This window comes from Entelurus aequoreus, linkage group LG16, assembly GCF_033978785.1.
Source record: "Entelurus aequoreus isolate RoL-2023_Sb linkage group LG16, RoL_Eaeq_v1.1, whole genome shotgun sequence".
NCBI classification, from domain to species: Eukaryota; Metazoa; Chordata; class Actinopteri; order Syngnathiformes; family Syngnathidae; genus Entelurus; species Entelurus aequoreus.
This window is the reverse complement of record NC_084746.1, coordinates 51917269-51934948: the sequence shown is the minus strand read 5'-3', so window position 1 is coordinate 51934948 and position 17680 is coordinate 51917269. Positions and strand designations below refer to the sequence as shown.

The following is a 17680-nucleotide window of genomic DNA, read 5'->3' as shown; positions in this document are numbered from 1 at the left end:
TACACACAGGAAAACACTAAAAGACTCAAAATAAGTCACGGCGTGATGTGACAGGTGGTGACAGTACACCTACTTTGAGACAAGAGCTATAGTGATGCATGCTTGGTTATGGTTTAAAGTCATATCCAACAATTGCGTCAACGACTCTTTACTGTCAACTGAGTTTCGTTTTTTACTGATTTCTGCTGGTGGTGTGCCTCCGCATTTTTTCTACACAAAAAATGTGCCTTGGCTCAAAAAAGGTTGAAAAATACTGCACTAGGCAATGAGGCTGAAATTCCAGCTTTTTCAAACCCTTTTTTGACCCTTTTTTCTGGCGACTACTCCTTCCACATTTTTCAACCCATTTCAAATTCCAGGAATTCCTTGATACCATTTCTCAATTAAAGATGTTACTACTTCAACATTTCTCGACCGATTTGAAAAATTCCAACACAAACCATTTCAACTCATCCCAAAGATTCAAATTTTTTTGGCATTTTCCAAAAATGTCCCTCTTTTCCCCGAAACCCCCAAATTTCCATGAAATTCCCATTGAAAAGAATGGGACATTTTTCAAAGTTCCACAACTCCCACTCAAACTGTTCCAACTTCAAAATATTCAGCCTGTTCAAGAATTGTGTGCTCCCTTTCAAAAATGGTAAGAAAATTCCCGGATTTCCAAGAATTCTCAGTTTTTAGGACATTATCCCCATTCCAAATGAATTATCCATTTTTCACTCTTTCACAATTCCAACATTTTCAACCCATTCAAATATTCCACCTTCAACATATTCCACTCATCCTGGACATTTAAACTATAACTTTTTCAAGTAAAATTTTTTTCCAGGAATTCCATTTTTTTTCAAACCCTTTTTTGACCCTTTTTTCTGGCGACTACTCCTTCCACATTTTTCAACCCATTTCAAATTCCAGGAATTCCTTAATACCATTTCTCAATTAAAGATGTTACTACTTCAACATTTCTCGACCGATTTGAAAAATTCCAACACCAACCATTTCAACTCATCCCAAAGATTCACACTTTTTTGGACATTTTCCAAAAATTTCCCTCTTTTCCCGAAACCCCAAATTTCCATGAAATTCCCATTGAAAAGAATGGGACATTTTCAAAGTTCCACAACTCCCACTCAAATTGTTCCAACTTCAAAATATTCAGCCTGTTCAAGAATTGTGTGCTCCCTTTCAAAAACTGTAAAAAAAAAAAAAAAAATCCCGGATTTCCAAAAATTCTCCGTTTTTAGGGACATTGTCCCCATTCCAAATGAATTATCCATTTTTCACTCTTTCACAATTCCAACATTTTTCAACCTATTCCAAAATATTCCACCTTCAACATATTCCACTCATCCTGGACATTCAAACTAAGTCTTTCCCAAGTTCCAAACCAAATTCTGGTTTTCCTGGAAATTCAACATTCAAACTATTCTTACAGTCATACTTCATTCTGTCAGCATTGGAGCATTCACATGCAATTCCTTCAGGAATTGCCTCATCTAGTTATTTTATAAACTACCGCATTTTCTCCAACTTAACTTTCAAATTGTAATTTTTTTGTTGTTTTTATCTGCCACACGTAGAAAGCTGGTCCGTGAAAGTAATGCATACATTAAACCGGTCCCTGGTGGAAAAAAGGTTGGGGAACCCTGATATAAATGATCTTTGACTACTGGTAACTTTTTTTTGCAGAAACAGCAGCATGCTCCTGTAACTGGGACAAATAAATAGACCAAAAATGAAATGAGGACGCTGGTTCTACAGAATAGACACAGTAAGACTAATAGTGAAGCTTTCTGGAAATGTGGCCCCCAAAACAACTTAGTGGACTATCCCTGGCTTTAAAGGCCTACTGAAAGCCACTACTAGCGACCACGCAGTCTGATAGTTTATATATCAATGATGAAATCTTAACATTGCAACACATGCCAATACGGCCGGGTTAACTTATAAAGTGACATTTTAAATTCCCCGGGAAATATCTGGCTGAAACGTCTCGGTATGATGACGTATGCGCGTGACGTAGTCAGTTAAACGGAAGTATTGGTACCCCGTAGAATCCTATACAAAAAGCTCTGTTTTCATTTCATAATTCCACAGTATTCTGGACATCTTTTGCAATTTGTTTAATGAACAATGAAGGCTGCAAAGAAGACAGTTGTAGGTGGGATCGGTGTATTAGCAGCGGACTACAGCAACACAACCGGAGGACTTTGTTGGAGAGCAGACGCGCTAGCCGGTGACCTCACCTTGACTTCCTACGTCTCCGGGCCGCCAACCGCATCTGTGATCGGGTGAAGTCCTTCGTCGCACCGTTGATCGCTGGAACGCAGGTGAGCACGGGTGTTGATGAGCAGATGAAGGCTGGCTGGCGTAGGTGGAGAGCTAATGTTTTTAGCATAGCTCTGTGAGGTCCGGTTGCTAAGTTAGCTTCATTGGCGTTGTTAGCACGGCATTGTTAACCTTCGCCAGCCTGGAAAGCATTAACCGTGTATTTACATGTCCACGGTTTAATAGTATTGTTGATTTTCTATCTATCATTCCAGTCAGGGGTTTATTTCTTTTGTTTCTATATGCAGTTAAAGCACGATGCTATCACGTTAGCTCGTAGCTAAAGTGTTTCGCCGATGTATTGTCATGGAGATAAAAGTCACTGTGAATGTCCATTTAGAGTTCTCGACTCTCATTTTCAAGAGGATATAGTATCCCAGGTGGTTTAAAATACAAATCCGTGATCCACAATAGAAAAAGGAGAGAGTGTGGAATCCAATGAGCCAGCTTGTACCTAAGTTACGCTCAGAGTGAAAAAAGATATGTCTTGAACTGCACTCTAACGTTCCTCATCCACAAATCTTTCATCCTCGCTCAAATTAATGGGGAAATCGTCGCTTTCTCGGTCCGAATCGCTCTCACTTCTGGCCGCCATAACTGTAAACAATAGGGCACTTTGCGGAAATGTTCAGCTGACTACGTCACACTCCTAGGGGCAAGATACCAAAAGTTGCGATCTTTATCGTCATTGTTTTATATTAAATCCTTTCAGCAAAAATATGGCAATATCGCAAAATGATCAAGTATGACACATAGAATAGATCTGCTATCCCCGTTTAAATAAAAAAAAATCATTTCAGTAGGCCTTCAAGACATTAATTACATTGATTTGTGTAGAAGTCATTATAAAAGACATTGCGGTCAACTCAAAGTGAGTTGAGGCTGAAACTCCGCCCATCTGGGTGGAGAGACACACCCTCTTCTCCTGCATGATGTGTACGAGGAGGAGGTGGAGGAAGGAAGAGGAGAGGTTCCGCTCTAATGGTTGTAAGGATGCAGGAGGAAGAGGACCTCTCCTTCAACATAACTTTTTTTAGAAGATCCAGATTGGGATTCTGAATAAGCGGCACCTACTCCTCAGGTATGACTTTCACTTTCAAGTCCTGAAGGTACAGTGTTTTATCTCCAACATGCATCAACCACAGGAGTAGTGTGGTGTTCATCAATGCAGATTTAAGGGAATACTTGACAGGACACGCCTGTGCATTTTTGTCTTTTCCTACATGTTTAGTCCTGGAAAAGGTATACGAATGTTTAGCTTGAGGGTCCAACTTCTAGCTTTCAACGACGTTTTGTTCTTGAAAGTTTTAGAGGCAAACGCTTGGTGATTAAGGAGGAGAATGGAGGCGTTGTTTCACAGGAAACTGGAGAGGATGTTGCATTGTTTGGGACTGAGATCATCCAGATCCCCCCGGATTTATGGCTTGACACACACGTTAATAAATCCTGCTTGCGAAATGTGATTGTGTAAAGTACTTTCAAAAGCCAAAGGTCATCTGCTCCGTCTATGGAAAAGGCCGAACAAGGCAGATGTTAAGCCTCTCTTATCGCCTTGATGACGTGCAAGGTTTCCTCCTGCAAGCTTTTCAAGCATGACATCAGCCGTGCAGCATGCAAATAATAGAGACGGCCATTCTGCAGGTGACAATGTTTCATTTTTACACTTCACAGAGTTCATTTTAAAGTCCCCAAACTGTGTTTATAAAGCGACTCATCACTCGGCAAATAACACATACCGCATGACTTTGGAGCAGTGCTCTTGTCACGTCGGGGATTTCGCAGCTTACTACGGGGTCGTTCTCGCAGGAATGCAGACGGACTACTCCGGATAAGGCGTACAGGTAAAAACATGATTTATTCCTCAAAATCAAAGTACTGCAAAAAAACTGAAAACGAGCCGACAGAACCACGTGCCTGATCGCACTCGAAGCTTAAGCAAATACTTGGCATAGACTATGGACAAGGCAAAACTCACGTAACTGTGGCATGAACAAACAAAACTTACGTGACAGGTGCATGTAGCAAACACTTAGCACACTGCAAAAAAGTCAGTGTTCAAAAACAATAAAAAAAATGTTTTTACTTGAACTAAGGAAAATTATCTGCCAATATAACAAGAAAATTTGGCTTGTCAAGACTTTCCAAAACAAGTAAAATGAGCTAACCTTACTTAACCCAAAAATACCTTAAAAAAAGTATATTCTCACTAATAACAAGTGCACTTTTCTTGGTAGAAAAAAAGAGACCTTTTTGCTCAATATGTTGAAAAATATTCTTAAATGAAGTAAATGCTAGTGCCATTATCTTGACATAATGATATGCACTCGGCATTACATTTCTTAAAACCAGCAAACTTATACTAAAAACTAGTTTATTGTTCTTAATGGAAAGGCAACAAGGCAAGGTTGTTACTCTCTGGGTCTCCTAGCCGCTCAGGCAAATCATATGGTCTAAAAATGCATTTTTCCATCGATAACATGACATCATCGCGCCAAGTGCATGCTCTTTCAGTCAATTAGTGCGCATATTTACAGCCCGGCCCAAGGCCCAAAAATGTTTAATTTAAATTTTGAAGGATTTATCAGAATGTGCATGAACTACTTCTGTTCAAAATAGTTAGAAATGTCACATGTTAAATGTTTAAATATTAACTGTCAGTTTACTGTACTGTGCCAACTGTACTACTATATGAGTACATATTTTCTATTGTTTCATTGAAAATAAAACAGCAAAGTCCATTTGGCTGTCATCTGTTTTAATTATGAGACGCAATTGTGTCAAAGTCATGATTTTTTATTTCATGCTTGAAATAAGAAATGATTACTTTAAAAAAGTAGTTTTATACTTTTGAGTGTTGATGACACAGCTTTGCAACACTTGATATTCTAGTTTCAAGCATGTTTTACTCAATATAGCTCATCAAATGTCAGCAACAAGCTGTAATATCTTACTGAGGTCACTTAGGAGCAAAACACTTAAAACAAGTAAAACACTCTAACATAAAATCTGCTTAGTGAGAAGAATTATCTTATCAGACAGAAAATAAGCAAATATCACCCTTATTTGAGATATTTCATCTTACTTAGATTTCAGTTTTTGCAGTGCATAAACTCGAAACAAGACATGAACCTACGTGACTGTTGCATTCAGCAAACAATGACGCCAGGCCGACTGACCGGCAAAGGCAGGCTTAAATAATGCCTCTGATTAGTGCTCGGGCAGCAGGTGAGCGGGCGAACACTAATTAGAGACAAGTGAACATAATGAGCAACCATAGCAACCAAAACAAACAGGAACTCAAGGAGTCCAAAACTAACAGAACAGAACAAAACATGATCCGGACCACAGATCATGACAGCTCTCAAACTACTTAATTTCGTAGTTTAGTGGAATTGTGGCACAACCAACCTCTGCAATCTTGAATTCCACACTAGACACGTACGATAACGGTGCAGACACAAAAACTAATCAAAGAATACATAATGGGCAACTTCATTTAAGGAATCTGTGTCAAAATATACAATTGTTACATTCAATTTTACATTTCTAACTTAAGCTCAGGATCAGGTAAATTGAGTTTGAGACTCCTTGCTTAGAGCCATGCAGCAAGTGCAAAACTAAATAGACAGATTACTCACAACTATTCTCCGCTGTCCAATCAACAGACATCTGCCAGTCTTGCTCCGCCCACTAATAACAAACCTCCTGCACTGCAAAAACTGCAATCTAAGTAAGATGAAATATCTCAAATAAGGGTGATATTTGCTTATTTTCTGTCTTATAAGATAATTCTTCTCACTAAGCAGATTTGATGTTAGAGTGTTTTACTTGTTTTAAGTGTTTTGCTCCTAAATGATGTCAGTAAGATATTACAGCTTGTTGCTGAGATTTGATGAGCTATATTGAGTAAAACATGCTTGAAACTAGAATATCAACTGTTGCAAAACTGTGTCATCAACACTCACATATAAAACTACTTTTTTTAAGTAATAATTTCTTATTTCAAGCATGAAAAAAAAAAAACGGACTTCTACACAATTGTGTCTCATAATTAAAACAGATGACAGCCAAATTGACTTTGCTGTTTTAGTTTCAATGAAACAATAGAAATTACGTACTCATATAGTAGTACAGTTGCCACAGTACGGTAAACATTTCAAACAATTTTGAACAGAAATAGTTCATGCACGTTCAGATAAATTCCTCAAAATGACAATTAAAAACATTTTGGCCGGGGGCCGGGCTGTATATATGCGCACTAATTGACTGAACGAGCACGCACTTGGCGCGATGATGTCATGTTACCCATGGAAAAATGCATTTTTAGACCATATGATTTGCCTAAGCGGCTAAGAGACCCCGAGAGTAACAAGCGGTTGCCTTGTTGCCTTTCCATTAAGAACAATAAACTAGTTTTTAGTATAAGTTTGCTGGTTTCAATAAATGTAATGCCGAGCGCATATCATTATGTCAAGATAATGGCACTAGCATTTACTTCATTTAAGAATATTTTTCATCATATTGAGCAAAAAGGTCCCCTTTTTTTTCTACCAAGAAAAGTGCACTTATTATTAGTGAGAATATACTTATTTTAAGGTATTTTTGGGTTCATTGAGGTTAGCTAATGTTACTTGTGTCAGGACTTGGACTTTGGCGTGGTTTGTTTTCCCATGGTGCAAAGGATTTGGACCGGACATGGCGTGAAGGTAAATACATATTTAATTTTAACACTCAAAAAAGGAACAAACAAAAGGCGCTCACAGTGGAGGCACAAAACTTAACGCAGGGAACACAAATTTGGACAATGCATAACTATGAACATGGCAAAACAAAAGACACTAACTGTGGCATAAATAAACACAACTTACTTGCGGAAGCAAAGAGCAGCATGAACGATGGTATCAAGAGTGTCAGGGGTATATCGAGAGTGTGATGAACGATGGTATCAAGAGTGTCAGGGGTATATCGAGAGTGTGATGTCGCCAGGCTGATTGCCTGGCAACTACGGGCTTAAAAAGTGAAGACATGATTAAAGACAGGTGAAAGCTAATGGGTTGCTATGGTGACAAAACAAACAAGAGTGCACAATGAGTCCAAACGTGGAACAGGTGGAACTAATGGGTAACCATGGAAACAAGACAAGGGAGTGAAAAAGCAGGAACTAAAGAGAGTCCAAAAACCAAGCAGAACATAACTTAAACAAAACATGATCGCAGACATGACAACTTGTTTTGGAAAGTCTTGACAAGCCAAATTTTCTTGTTCTATTGGCAGATAATTTTGCTTAGTTCAAATAAAATAACCCTCATTTTTGTAGTTTCTTTTCTTGTTTTTGATCACTGACTTTTTGCAGTGTGGTGTTGAATGTAGTCGAGCAGCTTGACTCCTCCCAGCCACCTTTTGAAGAAATAGGCTTGTGACACTAAAAGACAGCAGAGGACTACGTGAATGCTGTTTTTCTTCTGCTTCCTCTGAAGTCTTGGCAGGGAAAAAGTCCCCCACCCAAATTCTGCCCCGACTTTGAAGTTGCAAATGACTTCCACTAACACTAATGTTTATATCATACAATATAATATATTTACTTCATGTCAAAACTCAAACAAAAGGCACTCAAAAGAAACTGAAATGTTCTGAAGAAGCTGGCAAGACTATCCCATAGTGAATCAAAAACAGACTATCTTTGAATCTCAGTAAAACTAAAATAATGCTATTTGGCAATAGTAGGAAAGAGCATCAATACAAATAGACGGAGTAGACATCGAAAGGGTAAAAGAAACCAGATTTTTGGGAGTATTAATAGATGATCAAATGAACTGGAAATCTCATATACAAAACATACAACATAAGGTAGCAAAAAACATTTCAATAATGAATAAAACAAAACACGTCCTGGGCCAAAAATCACTTCATATTCTCTACTGCTCACTAGTGTTACCATATCTGAGTTATTGTGCAGAAATATGGGGAAATAACTACAAATGTGCGCTACATTCGTTAACCATGTTACAAAAAAGATCAGTTAGAATAATACATAATGTTGGATATAGAGAACATACAAACCCTTTATTTATTAAGTCAAAAATATTAAAGTTTGGTGATTTGGTAAAATTGCAAACAGCTAAAATGATGTACAAAGCAATCTATAACCTGCTAGCAAAGAATGTACAACATTTCTTCTCAACTAAATAGGAGAAATATAACCTTAGAGGAAAAAATAATTTAAAACATTTATATGCACGTACAACACTTAAAACTTTTAGCATAACAGTATGTGGAATTAAATTATGGAATGGATTAAGTAAAGAAGTTAAAAATTGTACTGACATGATCCAGTTTAAGAGGTTGTTTAAATTAATAGTGCTTACAAAGTACAGAGAAGAAGAATTATGAGAAAAACTTCCAACCTTATTGAAAATATTCTTCATCTCAGTATGTTAATAATGACTGAATTAATTAATTACATATTACAAACTGTTGTATATACTAATTCATAGATGTTATTTTATTATATAAAAAGGTCAGTAAATGATTGTATATAATTGTAAATGCTTTGAAGTGGGAAAGGGGTAGGATTAAATAAGCTTTGCTTCTTCCTACTCCTTTTCGGCATGATGTAAATGAAATGATATGAAATTGTGTGATGTATTATGATGTAAATGTGTTCATGTTCCAAATAAACTAAAAGAAAAAGAAAAGAAAATTAATAATCCGTATTGAAAAATACTTTTGAGGACATTTCTTCATTTTATTTCAAGCTGACTTTGGAGTGTCTACTAGCTCCGCCCCAACCTCAAATTACCTTCAAAGGAGAGTCACATATATTTTCTCTTGCCAACCAAACACAGCACTCCCGATCCATAACTACAGCATCACCATGCCGACGCCCGCCATATCTGTAGCAACCGAGCATCCTCAGAGGAGTGTGGCAGTTTATGATGTTTCTACGCAGGCCGGTTGCCACTGAGGCCACAGAGCGTTGAGGTGGGTGCATGGAACATGTTTTTTATAACAGTGCAGGCCTGGGATTGATTTTGGTCTTCATCCTGCAGAGATGCTTCATCAGTGGAGCATCCTTGTCGTCACTCTGCTGAGGATGGAGCTTGTGGGGGGCTGCCGGTGTCCACCTGCCACCATCTTGTCTGCGCTCCCATCAGAGGTGCCCGCCACCGTCTGTTGCCTAAACTTCTCCGGCTCCACTTTGGACCACGTGCAGTGGTCTTGGCTGACCAACCAGACCGGCCTGCAGATTCTGGATCTTTCCCACTGCAACATCACCTCAGTGAAGCTGTCAGGGGTGGGGGCCTCCTTACTGGAAAAGGTTTACTTGGGCCACAACGGAATAGCAGTTTTGCCACAGAACTTCCTGGCTGGACAGCCCCGCTTGGAGGAGGTAGATCTCAGCTGGAATAGACTTAAGAAGCTCCCAGAAGGTTTCCTTCAGGACTCGGACAACCTGAAGAGGTTGTTTCTGCAGGACAACCAGCTTCGCTTCCTTCCGGCCTCGGTGCTGCAGAGGCCCGCTCTGCAGAGCGTGGAGCTGGCCGGTAACCCTTGGGACTGCTCCTGCTCTTTCCTGGATGTCCTGCAGGACAACAAGGACACAAGGACAGAGGGCTTGACGAGAAACTTGACATGCGTCTCCCCCCTGGAAACTGTCAGGCCGGGCGGTGTGGTCCCGTGAACCTCAGCGACGTGTGCCGCCCGACCAGCCTCACTGCGCTCTTCATTGCCCTCCCGCTCCTCATTCTTTCCACCCTTGTGGTCTGCTGGTGCTGCGGGAGGAAGAGGAAAGAACCCCCACGTTGGGGCCTCAAAAAAAAGGACTAGCAGTTTCCATGGCACTGGGGCGAAAGGTCACCGCAAGATGCCGGCCCCTGAAGGTGTCGAGAAGAAGTCGATTGACAGCGTTGGGCATGACGTCCAGGTTCCCAAACTCCTGGGCAGTGCCGCCAACATCGATGAAGAGAAGGAGCTCCAGAAGGGTTCTGTGGAGTCTCTCCCGCCAGGCTTCTGCTCCTCAGAGGCAAAGCCGAGCAGGTCCGAGTTTGACTCGGTTAGTGTGACGGAGGTGCTGAAAGACTCGGCGGCCCGGGAGAAAGCTTACATGACTCAGTCCACGGAATATTACAGCCTGGTACCAGGAATACAGTTGGATGACTCGGACCATGGCGAGTATGACAAGTGTGGACATTAAGATGTTTGTTTTGGAAACTTACTGCAATGGAAAATCCTGAGGTTGTGCACTGCAAAAAGTCAGTGTTCAAAAACAAGAAAAAGTAAACATAAAATGAGGGGTATTTTATTTGAATTAGCTAAATTATCTGCCAATAGAACAAGAAAATGTGGCTCGTCAAGACTTTCCAAAACAAGTAAAATTAGCTAACCTCAATGAACCAAAAATACCTTAAAATAAGTATATCCTCACTAATAACAAGTGCACTTTTCTTGGTAGAAAAAAAAAAAGAGACCTTTTTGCTCAATATGTTGAAAAATATTCCTAAATTAAGTAAATGCTAGTGCCATTATCTTGGCATAATGATATGTGCTCGGCATTATATTACTTGAAACCAGCAAACTTATACTAAAAACTAGTTTATTGTTCTTAATGGAAAGGCAACAAGGCAAGCGATTGTTACTCTCGGGGTCTCCTAGCGCTCAGGCAAATCATATGGTCTAAAAATGCATTTTTCTATCGATAACATGACATCATCGCGCCAAGTGCGTGCTCTTTCAGTCAATTAGTGCGCATTTATACAGCCTGGCCCCCGGCAAAAAATGTTTAATTGTAATTTTGAAGAATTTATCTGAATGTGCATGAACTATTTCTGTTCAAAATAGTTTGAAATGTCACATGTTAAATGTTTAAATATTAACTGTCAGTTTACTGTACTGTGGCCAACTGTACTACTATATGAGTACGTGTTTTCTATTGTTTCATTGAAAATAAAAACGCAAAGTCCATTTGGCTGTCATCTGTTTTAATTATGAGACACAATTGTGTCAAAGTCATGATTTTTTTTTTCAAGCTTGTAATAAGAAATAATTACTTTAAAAAAGTAGTGTTATACTTGTGAGTGTTGATGACACAGCTTTGCAACAGTTGATATTCTAGTTTCAAGCATGTTTTACTCAATATAGCTCATCAAATCTCAGCAACAAGCTGTAATATCTTACTGACATCATTTAGGACCAAAACTAGGGATGTCCGATAATGGCTTTTTGCCGATATCCGATATGCCGATATTGTCCAACTCTTTAATTACCGATACCGATATCAACCGATACCGATATCAACCGATATATGTAGTCGTGGAATTAACACATTATTATGCCTAATTTGGACAACCAGGTATGGTGAAGATAAGGTACTTTTTAAAAAAATGAATCAAATAAAATAAGATAAATTAATTAAAAACATTTTCTTGAATAAAAAAGAAAGTAAAACAATATAAAAACAGTTACATAGAAACTAGTAATTAATGAAAATTTGTAAAATTAACTGTTAAAGGTTAGTACTATTAGTGGACCAGCAGCACGCACAATCATGTGTGCTTACGGACTGTATCCCTTGCAGACTGTATTGATATATATTGATATATAATGTAGGAACCAGAATATTAATAACAGAAAGAAACAACCCTTTTGTGTGAATGAGTGTAAATGGGGGAGGGAGGTTTTTTGGGTTGGTGCACTAATTGTAAGTGTATCTTGTGTTTTTTATGTGGATTTAATAAATAAAAAAATAAAAAAACCATACTGATAATAAAAAAACCGATACCGATAATTTCCGATATTACATTTTAACGCATTTCACTAACCAAAACCCTTAAAACAAGTAAAACACTCTAACATAAAATCTGCTAAGTGAGAAGAATTATCTTATCAGACAGAAAATAAGCAAATATCACCCTTATTTGAGATATTTCATCTTACTTAGATTTCACTTTTTGCAGTGTGAAAATAGGATTTAATGAAATTTTTTTTGGCATTTCATTGCTGTTTGCCTTTATAGTGTACGCTCAAATAAAATTGTGCAAAACATTCATACTTTGGCCTATTTTCAATACTTCTGAAGATATCAACAACTGTATTTTTTTGAAAGTTACACTTTACTGGACATGTAACACATTGAACTGAGTGAATTAGAATGATCATGGCTGTTTTTTTCAGGAACGTTGCTAAACTCCGCCCCTCACTCACTCTCTTTGATGCCGAGAGGCTCGTCCACGCCTTTGTCTCCTCCAGGGCTAGACTACTGCAACGCACTTCTTGTCGGGATCCCCAGCAAGAACATCCAGAAGCTGCAATACATACAGAATAGTGATGCTAGGATCCTGATGAGAGTGCGGCAATATCACCATATCACACCAACTCCTCCTGTTCCACTCAGGATTGAATTCAAAGTCTCCCTACTAACCCACCAGTGCCTCCATGGAAATGCCCCCCTCTACCTCAAAGAACTACTCACCCCCAAATCCTCCACATGACACCTCCGCTCCGGACAGGCTAACCTCCTCCACCTCAGAGGACAAAGCTACGAGCAATGGGAGACCGGGCTTTCTGCTACGCTGCTCCCAGTCTGTGGAACGCTCTCCCTGCCACCTGAGGGCACCACAGACTGTGGATGTTTTTAAAAAAGGCTTAAAAACCCTTCTTTTTTTTAGATATATGCATACTACTTTTAGCTATTTGGCTGTTCTAGTTTTTATTTATATTTATTTTTTTAAATTTTTTATTATCTTTTTATTTTTATTTTTTTAATACACTGTAGCACTCTGAGGTCGTTTACTCAATGTAAAGTGCTTTTTACAAATAAAGTCTATTATTATTATTGAACTGACTCGCCTGCCTTCTTTTATACTTTGAAGAGAATGTGCCTGTGGCACTGGCCCAAGTGGGAGTGCTGTATGTTACATGCATTCCTGTTAAACTTGTTTGTTTATACTTTTCCATCTGGGAAATTGGGTATCAAACTCCTTCAAGTGGAGCTGTGCAACCAGAAAAGTCAGTACGACGGAGCACAACAATGACGAGCCAGGACACGACGTGCACATACATGGAATGTGTGTAAAGTTTTTAATGCAGTTCTTTTTGCCTGCCACATAGTCAACATGGTGACTATGGTAACCACTTATTGTCTGAGGTTTTTTGATATTTTTTTATGACAGTACAAGATGGCTACCAATGAACCTAATAAGAGTCCTCTATATCGCCCATAAAGCCTTAAGAAAAATATCCAAAGACCGCCAACAATACTCCATTTACATGTCAGGACCTGAATATTAATCAAGTATTAGCAATATTGTAATTTATAGGCGCTAACGCTGAGGAAGTACTTTTAGCGCACTGTGATCACAGAGAGGTAACTCGCTTTTGCAGCTATTGATATACTGAGCCGGTGGGCTGCTGCATCGCCTCTGAGTTGGTGAAAGTTAATTCTAGATTATATAAATAATGCCTCTCACTTCTACAGGGTAGGATATGATAATATAGGATATACTTTTATTTATCCCACAGTGGGGAAAATACACTATATTGCCAAAAGTATTTGGCCACCCATCCAAATGATGAGAATGAGGTGTCCTAATCACTTGACCCGGTGTATAAAATCAAGCCCTCAGGCATGTAGACTGTTTCTACAAACATTTGTGAAAGAATGGGCCGCCCTCAGTGATTTCCAGCGTGAAACTGTCATAGGATGCCACCTGTGCAACAAATCCAGTCGTGAAATTTCCTCGCTCCTAAATATTCCAAAGTCAACTTTATTATAAGAAAAGTGAAGAGTTTGGGAACAACAGCAACTCAGCCACAAAGTGGTAGGCCACGTAAACTGACAGAGAGGTCAGCGGATGCTGAAGCGCATGGTGCAAAGACTTTCTGCACAGTCAGTTGCTACAGAGCTCCAAACTTCATGTGACCTTCCAATTAGCCACGTACAGTACGCAGAGAGCTTCATGGAATGGGTTTCCATGGGCCGAGCAGTTGCATCTAAGCCATACATCACCAAGTCCAATGCAAAGCGTGGGATGCAGTGGTGTAAAGCACCTCGCCACTGGACTCTAGAGCAGTGGAGAGGCGTTCTCTGGACTGGTGAATCACGCTTTCCATCTGGCAATTTGATTGACCAGTCTGGGTTTGGAGGTTGCCAGGAGAACGCTACATTTCGAAATGCATTGTGCCGAGTGTGAAATTTGGTGGAGGAGGAATTATGGTGTGGGGTTGGTTTTTCATGAGTTGGGCATTGCCCCTTAGTTTCAGTGAAAGGAACTTTGAATGCTCCAGGATACCAAAACATTTTGGACAATTCCATGGGATGGCACTTCAAGTGAGTAAAGGCAGGTGACCAAATACTTTTGGCAATATAGTGTACGTTGTTGCAGTGCCGGTTTTTTACATGCAGTAACAGAAGTAAAATGTAATGAAAAACAAAAAAATACTCGAAGCATGAGCGGTCAAAATAAATTGCATGTTTATTCTGTATATGTAGATGATTAATGCAATATTTTTGTGATTAATCACATGAAAAAAAAACTCAATATTTTTGAAAGCCCCAATATATATTTATATAGGGATTCTTTTGTTTTGTTTAATGTTTCTACAATGTGCCGTGGCCCTATAACAGACCTGGGCAAATTAAGGCCTTTTCAATCTGGCCCGCCGGACATTCCCAAATAAATGTATTTTAGATCTTTAAGATGGAAACTGTAGCTGCCCTTATGATGTGCAGTGATGTTTTCAGATGACCATAAGCCTTGAACTAAGTATTTCAATGGTTGGAATCTGCATTTTTGCATGATATACTAGTTACTATGGTCATCTTATTAGTTACTATGGCAATCTAATTAGTTACTATGGTAATCTAAGTCACAGCAGCTCAGATGAGGCACCAAGCAGTGTGGGTGGGGAGCGTTTCCACTAGGGATGATATTATCGGCCGATAAATGCGTTAAAATGTAATATCGGAAATTATCGGTATCGGTTTTTTTTATTATCTGTATCGGTTTTTGTTGTTGTTGTTTTTGTTTTGTTTTTATTAAATCAACATAAAAAACACAAGATACACTTACAATTAGTGCACCAACCCAAAAAACCTCCCTCCCCCCATTTCTTTCTGTTATCAATATTCTGGTTCCTACATTATATATCAATATATATCAATACAGTCTGCAAGGGATACAGTCCGTAAGCACACATGATTGTGCGTGCTGCTGCTCCACTAATAGTACTAACCTTTAACAGTTAATTTTACTCATTTTCATTAATTACTAGTTTCTATGTAACTGTTTTTATATTGTTTTACTTTCTTTTTTATTCAATAATTTTTTTTTAATTTAGTTATTTTATTTTATTTATTTTTTTTTAAAGTACCTTATCTTCACCATACATGGTTGTCCAAATTAGGCATAATAATGTGTTGATTCCACGACTGCATATATCGGTTGATATCGGTATCGGTAATTAAAGAGTTGGACAATATCAGAATATCGGATATCGGCAAAAAGCCATTATCGGACATCCCTAGTTTCCACAGAGTGTTTCCAGAGAGGCCAGCCTGAAATGCGGGTGTCAGGGACAGACACGGAAGGAGATTAGTGATATATCAGATATATCAGATTGGAGGTGGGTTTATTTTTTACCCTCCGCGTTCATATTTCGCTGTGTTTGTTGTATTTTGTTTTGTTCGTTTCATTGTAAAATATGTTAAAGGGGAGGGTGAGTGACGGTCATATGTTGTCAATATTCAGTGTTTTATCCTTCATAGTTAATATTGTAAATCCCACATTCTTTATTTTCATGTACATTCTGGGTGTCTCATTCAGTTAAAAAAAATAAAAATTCCTTTTTTAAAGGCGGTCTGTCATAACGTTTTTAGCATTCAATCAGACGTTATTGTGAGGTTTTGTATTAGTGTTCCTAAAAATCAGATACACCGGCCCCCCAGACACATTTTTTTCTCTTAATGTGGCCCTCAAGTCAAAATAATTGCCCAGGCCTGCCCTATAACAAAATGAGCCCCCCGGCCGGTCCATGTGATTTATTATAAAAATATATAAGTTTAGCTATCTCACAGACAAAACACAAAATAAGATTTTTACTGCCATGTGTTGCTACTTTAGGCTGTGCAGCACTTCCTGGGCTGAGGGCTGCCACACAGAAGAGAAAGGATATGAAGACACAGAAAGACACGCTCAGTAGAACAACATTATGGAAATTATAAGACAAATTTACTTTACAATATCTCTCCTCTGTATTAACTGTCTGAATGCCAATGCATTACTACATATAATACTCTACACCAAAAATGACAAGTGACAGGGCCGGTTCTCGGCTCCTACCTTCAGACTTGTACAACTTGGATGTCCCACCTAAAGACTAAGCTCCTGCTGGTAAAGCTCTTAAGGTCACTGAGGTAAGCAACCCCTTGACCACAATTAGGTGGAAATCCCTCAGGGGGAAACTACAAGATACAAACCCCAAAACCAGTGATGTTAACACCTTGTATAAATCGTAAATAAAAACAAAATACGCTGCTCCTCCACATCGAGAGGAGCCAGATGAGGTGGTTCGGACATCTGGTCAGGATGCCACCCGAACGCCTCCCTAGGGAGGTGTTTAGGGCACGTCCGACCGGTAGGAGGCCACGGGGAAGACCCAGGACACGTTGGGAAGACTATGTCTCCCGGCTGGCCTGGGAACGCCTCGGGATCCCCCGGGAGGAGCTGGACGAAGTGGCTGGGGAGAGGGAAGTCTGTGCTTCCCTGCTTAAGCTGCTGCCCCCGCGACCCGACCTCGGATAAGCGGAAGAAGATGGATGGATGGACAATGATTTGCAAATCCTTTTCAACCTATATTCAACTGAATAGACCGCAAAGACAAGATACTTAACGTTCGAACTGGAAAACGTTGGTATTTTTTGCAAATATTAGCTCATTCGGAATTTGATGCCTGCAACATGTTTCAAAAAAGCTGGCACAAGTGGCAAAAAAGACTGAGAAAGTTGAGGAATGCGCATCAAACACTTATTTGGAACATCCCACAGGTGAACAGGCTAATTGAGAACAGGTGGGTGCCATGATTGGGTATAAAAGCAGCTTCCATGAAATGCTCAGTCATTCACAAACAAGGATGGAGCGAGGGTCTCCACTTTGTGAACAAATCTGTGAGCAGATTGTCGAACAGTTTAAGAACAACATTTCTCGACGAGCTATTGCAAGGAATTTAGGGATTTCACCATCTACGCTCCGTAATATCATCAAGAGGTTCAGAGAATCTGGAAAAATCACTGCACATAAGCGATGATATTACGGACCTTCGATCCCTCAGGCGGTACTGCATCAAAAAGCGACATCTG

The 17680-nt window shown here is 39.3% G+C and overlaps 1 protein-coding gene and 1 long non-coding RNA gene across 4 annotated transcripts in view; one reads left to right on the top strand and one right to left on the bottom strand.

The window, feature by feature from the left end:
* Positions 1–17680, bottom strand: part of LOC133631174 (uncharacterized) — a 37255-nt gene that overhangs the window by 4543 nt on the left and 15032 nt on the right. The gene's annotated exons all lie outside the window — the stretch shown is intronic.
* On the top strand, positions 3290–13135 carry si:ch211-106k21.5 (platelet glycoprotein Ib alpha chain). 3 transcript variants are annotated; one of them, XM_062023297.1, is made up of 3 exons: positions 3290–3409; positions 9174–9309; positions 9378–13135. In XM_062023297.1, exon 3 carries the CDS (start codon positions 9380–9382, stop codon positions 10007–10009), a length of 630 nt encoding a protein of 209 aa, XP_061879281.1. In that variant the 5' UTR covers positions 3290–3409; positions 9174–9309; positions 9378–9379; the 3' UTR covers positions 10010–13135. The 3 variants fall into 3 exon arrangements, with proteins under 3 accessions (XP_061879281.1, XP_061879283.1, XP_061879282.1); XM_062023298.1 differs by lacking the exon at positions 3290–3409 and adding an exon at positions 3503–4169; XM_062023299.1 differs by lacking the exon at positions 3290–3409 and adding an exon at positions 3501–4169 and having other exon boundaries at positions 9174–13135.